Below are 7,561 nucleotides of genomic sequence, written 5' to 3' on the forward strand. Positions count from 1 at the left end.
GTTGTGGTACTTAAAATTCCTACGAAGATATCATGTCCTAAAATGTTGCCTGAATTGGCTAGATGTACTGAGGAATTGTTTGATCTCTTATGGCAACACTGATACCCACCCTAATTCTACTTTTGACAAAAATGCTCCTTGTTCATGAGGAGAGGGAGAAAACTCTGGTAGAACTTGGGCTGAGGATAATTTTTTTTTGAGTAGCTTTATTTATTTATTTACTCTTCTGTGTCTGAGTGACAGTAAAGTGCTTTTCTTATTCCTTAGTCCCAGTTCTGCTTCTATATCTCCTTGGCCACTTTCAATTTGGGAATTGAAAGTCAAAAGGAGGTGCCTTCCTTTATAATGATTGCACACAGAATCCAAAGCTTTCTTGGAGAATTTCTCACCTAGACAAAGGTGGGAGTGTATTCTGTTCTGTCTTCTGCAGGTAAACAAATAGAGCCTCCAAATGGCATCCATTGCTGCCCTGGGATAGCATCACCCACCATCAGTTCATTGGTGTGCCCTTCCCTGGATAGTAGCGTGTGTTGTTTGGGCTGTTTTTCATAGCCTCCGCAGCTGGGAATTCAAGATGCTATACTTAGGCAGAAGTCCATGAAGGAATTAATTGATATGAGCCAGAAGTTGATTGCCATTTAAGTACTCAACCTCCACCATTGCCAAGTTTCCCTCTTTGCAGAGAGAACTGAGCTTGCCTGAAAACTGGCTCATACAGGATGTGAGCACAAGATGGAATTCAACCTTTAATATGCTGCAACACCTGCTTGGAAATAAAGGGGCTCTGTGCTTTTCACCCCAAGGAGTTGACAGCTGACTTCATTACAGAGGAATCTGGCGGTGATGGTGGTGGCTATACCTCCATCTTGGGAGGCACTCACCCAGGGATGTAGTGCCAACCAGACCTGTGCTTTGGGACACTGCCAGAACCCCACGCTGGCTCATTTTACCTGAAATCATTTCCCTTCCTCGAACTCTAGGAGTTTTCAGTACTTTCGGTAGAGCGACCTCCACACCAGGGAGATGGTAAGAGGCTCTGGTCTGCCGAAGCTGAGTTGAGAAGCATTTGCAGGTGTTCTCTAATGGGATCTGGATTTCAAAACTTCATTTCTCAAGGGTTCTGCAGTGTTGCACCCCAACAGGCACAAAGGCAGGGCTGCCATGCTCTGTAGAGTAGAACTTGATGGTCCATCAGAGTCTTTGTCCAAGTTCTGGAACAGACCCAACTTGTGGGGAAAACCTTCACAAACCCTGACCTTTCTTTTGGACTAGAACTTGGCTCCACTCTACAACCTTCAAAGCACAATGCCAACCTTATCACCCGGGTGCATGATTTCCAGTGCATAAGAATCTGGTTTTCATAGCTACTAAGAATGTAGCCTTGGGTTGCAATAGAGATCATAAACTCAACACTATTTTTTATCTTTTATCATTTGCAAAAATAAAAATAAATACCTGAAATCTAAATGTTCAGGAATCGCAGTGGGCTTATAAACAGGACACACAATTTGGTGGATCACTGCTTGACCAGAAGCAATTGAACTATGAAGGCCACAGAATCACTTTTAAATTGTATACAATGCTGATTTCAAAATGAAACCAAATTCAAATATAAGCCATAGCACAGCAGGTAGGGCATTTGCCTTGTACATGGTCAACCCAGGTTCAATTCCTGTGCCCTTTTTGGAGAGCCTGGCAAGCTATCGAGAGTATCCACCTTCAAGGCAGAGCCTGGCAAGCTTCTCGTGGCATATTCAATATGCCCAAAACAGTAACAACAAGTCTCACAATGGAGACATTACTGGTGCCTGCTCGAGCAAATCAATGAACAATGGGAGGGAGGACAGTGCTACAGTGCAGTGCTATATGTGTGTGTGTGTGTGTGTACATATATATCACTTAATCACTTAATCCCCGTTATTCATCGATTTACTCGAGCGGGTGCCAGTAACGTCTCCATTCATCCCGGTTGCGTGCTAGCGTAGCCCAATGGTATCTGTTCATTCTAGGAATATGCAGAGCCTCAAACCGATCATTCAGGGTCTTGACGAAGAAGTCTGACAATCTTGTAGGTGGGCGTCCATGTGATCTTTTGATGTCCTGTGGAATCCAATCAGTAATGGCTCTAGTCCAGCGGTTGTCTGTAAACCTCATTACGTGTCCAGCCCATCTGATTTTTGATGTCTTGGCAAATGAGACAGCGTCCCTGATATATATATAACATTTAAATTAGTTTGGACTGAGAATGACCAGAAAAACAGTTGATACCCCAAATTAAAACTGCAGTCACAAGTCAGATCTGGCCTGGAAGTGAATCCCACACACTTACTCAGTGGGATCCGGCAGAGTTTGAATGCAAAAGGAGCAGACTGCCAACACTTAGGCATTGGCACATGGCACAGAACCACCCAGACTGCTGGCTTCTCCTGAGACCTGGTCAATCTGGACTCTGCAGGCTACATCCGACAGGCAAGTGACCTTGGAGATGGTGGTGGGGCATTTGTTATTTGGTTTGCCAGAGTCTCCACTGGGGATTTGACCCTCGCTGACTTTGTCTTCCTGGGCTAGGTATGGGTGGTGGGCTGCTTGGTCAATCCTTCCTTCCTTGCTCTTCCCAAACTTGATTTCTTATTATGGTTGTTTAAAATAATGGAAGTTCTGTTTTTAATAAATAATGTTGAGGTAAAAGTCTGAGAACATACAACTTCTGAGATGTTATTTTCTAGCCACTAGTTTAGAATACATAGAGTAGCCCGAGAATTTTAGCTTTGCTGATGGTTCTCAGCTGTGGCTACCTGTGTATTACGTGAGACACTTCTGATGTCCAGTTCAGATTCCAGCCAATTAAATCAGAATTTCTGAGGATTAAATTCAGGTAATAGAATTCTTTAAAGTTCCCCGGGTGATTCCAATGTTAAAAGGTTCTTGAAAAAACTATAAGAAAACCTGACATCTGTCACTATTGATACTTGGTGCCTAATAATTCTTTCTTCTGGGGACTTGTACTAGATATCAGATGAAGTTTGGCAATTCTCTTGACCCTGCCCTGTATGCAGTAGCATTTTCTCAGATTAGAACCAGTGAATTCAATTATTAAATTATGGTCAGGAATAATAGCCCTTGTACTGCACATCTGTGTATATTTATGAGAATTCCTTTTGGAACTAGGAAAAAATGCATCTCGAAAGGAACTGGTTCATTTCTCCCTTTTGGTTTTTGTTTTCCTTTACTACCAGAAACTCAGGCAAGGCACAAATAAAATCAAAATCAAAATCAAAATGAAAGCACAGAAGAATGAAAAAAAAATTTAAAAAGAAAGGCTGAATGTTTCCCCTTCTGCTGGAGGATGGTTTTGATGAACAGTTTGCTTATTGCTTGTTATACCTGGGAAATAAAGTAGGGGATAAAAGAAAAATATAAATAAGATTACAAGCAAACTCTCTGTCACACGACTGAATACGTATGAGATGAGGAGGAGGTAGTTTTAAGAAAAGGCTTGCTTCCTCGGACCCTCTCTTGGTCACTGGAAGATCAGTCAAACTGCAGGTAAAGTTCAACCCTTCGCCTTTAGTTTTGTACGGAAAGAGGCTAACTGGTATCTGTGTGAGCCCAGTGATCCATCTGTGGAAACCTCAGGGAGAATGAGAAGCACAAGCATCTGTGCTTCCTTAGTTTTCCAAGTTCTGCTGTTTCCAATGTACCTGGGAAGGCTCGGAGAAGCACCATTACTGGAGGCAACGGGGGCTCATCCCTGCTATCACACCGGCACCTGCTCTCCGTGGAAGATGAGCCACTTACGGTCAGTGAAACATTAACTCACTCATTAATCACCCAGAGTTTTAGGGCTTTGAAAGAATCATTATTAATTGTGGCTATTTCATTTTAAATGCAAAATCTTCAAATAGACCAGAGATTTTAATTTTTTTAAATATAGCCGAGTATTTTAATTATGAATGTACTTGCATATTCTCAGCATACTTCATTATTTATGTAGCTGGTGAAAAAGCTTTTTAATTAAATAGCATGCTGGCAATCCATTGTGAAATGTATAGATGTGGGTTTTCTAGCATGATAAAAAACTAAACACACACACACAGGAAACATTCTGGCAAGCATGCTCTAGTCGCTATGAAGTGTTTTTTCTGAAGGATCTTAAAATTTGACCAGAGGTTTTTGTTTTTTTAAATTAGTATCAAAATAGATAATTGCAAGTATATAGTTAATATGGTCACTTTTATACATCCAGCTAACTTAGAAATAAGGTGCAATTGCAGATCCTTTGTCAAAAATATCACTGAGGAACTTGTTAGAATAGTCCCATTTTGAATCCCACCCTGTCTCACTGAATCAATGACTCCAGCTACATGTCAAGAGCTTTGTGCTTTAACTAGCCTCCATATGATCTTGGCTAGCCAAGTTTCCAGACCCATGGAGTGAAGGTTGTGCGTTGTGGTGCTGGTTACTGGGTTTCAGGCAGGTCTGTCTTGGTAACAGGTGATCTTAATAAAATAAATTGGTTCACACTTCGCCATCCTAAAAGTGCTGTGAGCATTCTCACCTTGTTAAGGTATAAAGATCTGCTTGAGGTCCTCAGAGTCTCAAAGAGGTCAAAAGAGTCACAGTGGGTGAAATATTTTCAACGGGATGCGGATGGATGAAAGTTACCCATTGATCTCAGGCTTTTTCTACTTACCAATTTTGACTACACCAGTATATCAGCGAGAAATTAATACATTGCTCTTCTGTTATTTTAAAAGACAGGCTCTAAAATGAAAGTTCCCACTCATTCACTATTTTGTGGCCAGCTGTGGTGCCAGTAATCTTCTGTAGAACCCCCACGCCTGGGTGAAAGCTGATGACCAAGCTGTGTTACCTCCCCTGGCTGGGGAAACCAAGGCTAGGATGAGGAGTGATTTGGACAAGACCACACTGGGAGTCAGAGGCAAAGCTAGAACTAACAGCCGCCTGGCTCCCTGCTCTGTGCTTTGTCTTCTGAATGAACAAAGCTGCTTCTTAAGTACACATAAGCCAAACTGCCTCTCAAATTGCAGCCATCTACTTTGAGTTCAGATTTGCACAGCATGACATGAATTGGGCTGCAAATTATGCAGAAAACAGCCATCACATCCATCTGTGATGTCAGAATCCTCCAGTACAATGTGACCTGGTAGTAACTAGGAGAGTAGCATAGATGGGGTCTGATTCCTTCCCTCTGCCATGTGATGAATATCCTCCCCGCTGCATTTGGCCCAGTGTGAAAAGGTTAAATATGATGGAGGTTATGCCTGTGATAGACTCAAGAGCAGATTTTATTTCCAAGGGTGCAGGCAATTAGATTTTTTTAATGGTAGATAACGTGAGAAAGAAAACACAAATACACTCAAACCTAATGGTAAACTGAATTTATTTCCTCTTGGAAAACAATTCCAGTAATCTCCAGGTTCAGACCGCAGAGTAAACATTAATAACAGTAACATACAGGTTAGTTCAAGAATTTGGCTGTGTGAAATCATTAAGGAAAACCTTGAACACTCAAAGCTTCAAATGTATCCAGGAAAAAATTTCTTTGACAGTCTACATAACAACTATTGCATATATAGTGATGCTACCTGTCACATTGCAAGGCTTACAAATATATATACGGGCCTTATCCAGCTGGAGGGTTCTGTTCTGTGAGAACATCTCTTCGTGGTTTGCAAGAATCTTCAGCAATAAAAAATAGTCTTGGATTTAACCATTCATATACCAAAAGAGAAATTCTGGGCTTAAGTGTAAATAAAAGGAAGTAAAAACAGTCTCATGTGTAACACAGTTGTTTTCATGTGTCTTCCTTGAAAATACTTTCTCTTAAGCCATTTTGATCACATTTTTTTAAAATCTTGCCTGAATAGGGCCCGAGTCCACTTGTCTTTATAAGACCATTTTAGTATCAGACGACATAATACATGTGCAACACTTTATATACAAGAAGTCTATCCGGTGCTCAAAAGTTCAAACACATGAACATCCAACAGTTCTGATAATACAAGTTTTATGGTACAATACAATGATTCTGAATAATATACATTAACAATGAAAGTTTCGTGCAAAGAGTAAAACATGTTCCCTTTTTGTGCCACAAAAGTTCTCCTTAGTGCAAGACGGTACTTGCACTAACTGCTATGTTGGGTCATCGTATGATTCTGTAATAAAAAAAAGCAAAAGAAGATGGTAAGTTTATTTTTTTATTATCAGACAACATAGGTATAAATGCCAGAATGATGTAGAATGACACAAACAATGTTTCTGCAGTATTCAGCAAAAAGTTCTTATGCTCTGATGAATATGTGTTTCTGGGGCCCTGATCCCTTTTGGGTCCTACTGTGAGTACCAGAAGGGAGCGGCAGGGTTGAAGAGACTAGTGACTTGAGTTAATAATTAGCTGGTTCCTTTTCTTTACTCACATCCTCCCAGAAATCCTTCCTGCCTTCTATCACCTCTTCCAATCAAAATTCAGCCCACTGCTCAAAGTCTCGGGGAGCCACTATTTTAAGTTTTATTTGTCTTCTATTGACAACAATTGCTCTTGTTCCAATGACACTTAGATAGTCAACATCTTACAGGCAGAGCTGCCTGGCAACAACTAAAAGGAGAAGGACAGAGTTGGTAGAAAGTGTCTCCAGAGCCTCTTCCCCGGGGTGGACTGGAGGATGTGTCCCCATAAAGTCTCACAGCAGCTCCCAGCAGCTTCAAACACTCCATTAGGTTCAGCTGATGATCCTTTGATTATACCATAAGTCTATCCTTGAATAGTATCCACTCAGGTAGACAAAACCTGCATGGTCAAGTATTTGAGAATAACTTTGATTTCACCCAAAATCAGCTTTGTCAAGGGACTGAGTTTAGGTCATCCCTTTCCTATTGGAAGACCAAATTCCCTTGAGCTCAAGTCCCTTCCATCTCAGGGTTCTTCCTCTGGGGATTCAACCAACTCATATTGGGCTGGAGCGATAGCACAGCGGGTAGGGCGTTCGCCTTACAAGCGGCCAACATGGCCGACCCGAGTTCGATTCCTCCGCCCCTCTCGGAGAGCCCGGCAAGCTACTGAGAGTATTCGATATGCCAGACACAGTAACAACAAAGTCTCCAATGGAGACGTTACTGGGCCCGCTCGAGCAAATCGACGATCAACGGGAGGGCCTTTACCTTTACCTTATATTGGGTTATTCTCTGCATTTGCATCCTTGAAAAGAAAAATAATCCAAGAAAAGGGGACTCTACAGGCTCAAACCCGAGTGGTTCAAGGTTGAACCATATTTTGTTGGTCTCCTCTCCACCCATACCAGCATCTCTCTCTTTTTTGTGTGTGTATTTTTATTTTTGGGCCACACCGGCAATGCTCAGAAATTACTCCTGGCTCTGCAGTTAGCTATTACTCCTGGAAGTCCTTGGGATGCCAGGGATCAAATCTGGGTTGGCTGCATGCAGAACAAACACCCTACCCACTGTACTATTGTTCCAGCCCCGCCAACATCTCTTTTTGAGTAAACAATCTTTCCAGATTAGAAGAGACAATGGGAAT

The 7,561-nt window shown here is 41.7% G+C and overlaps 1 protein-coding gene across 3 annotated transcripts in view; it reads right to left on the reverse strand.

Moving 5' to 3' along the window:
• Positions 1-5,387: 5,387 nt before the first annotated feature.
• Positions 5,388-7,561, reverse strand: part of ZNF521 (zinc finger protein 521) — a 301,555-nt gene continuing 299,381 nt past the window's right edge. For all 3 annotated transcript variants that reach the window (XM_056138118.1, XM_056138120.1, XM_056138119.1), the window contains one exon: positions 5,388-6,182. In XM_056138118.1, the coding sequence (XP_055994093.1) occupies positions 6,153-6,182 (30 nt within the window). In that variant the 3' untranslated portion in view covers positions 5,388-6,152. The remainder of the gene's footprint in view (positions 6,183-7,561) is intronic.

This window comes from Sorex fumeus, unplaced genomic scaffold (assembly GCF_029834395.1).
Source record: "Sorex fumeus unplaced genomic scaffold, SorFum_2.1 ptg000128l, whole genome shotgun sequence".
Lineage (NCBI taxonomy): Eukaryota > Metazoa > Chordata > Mammalia > Eulipotyphla > Soricidae > Sorex > Sorex fumeus.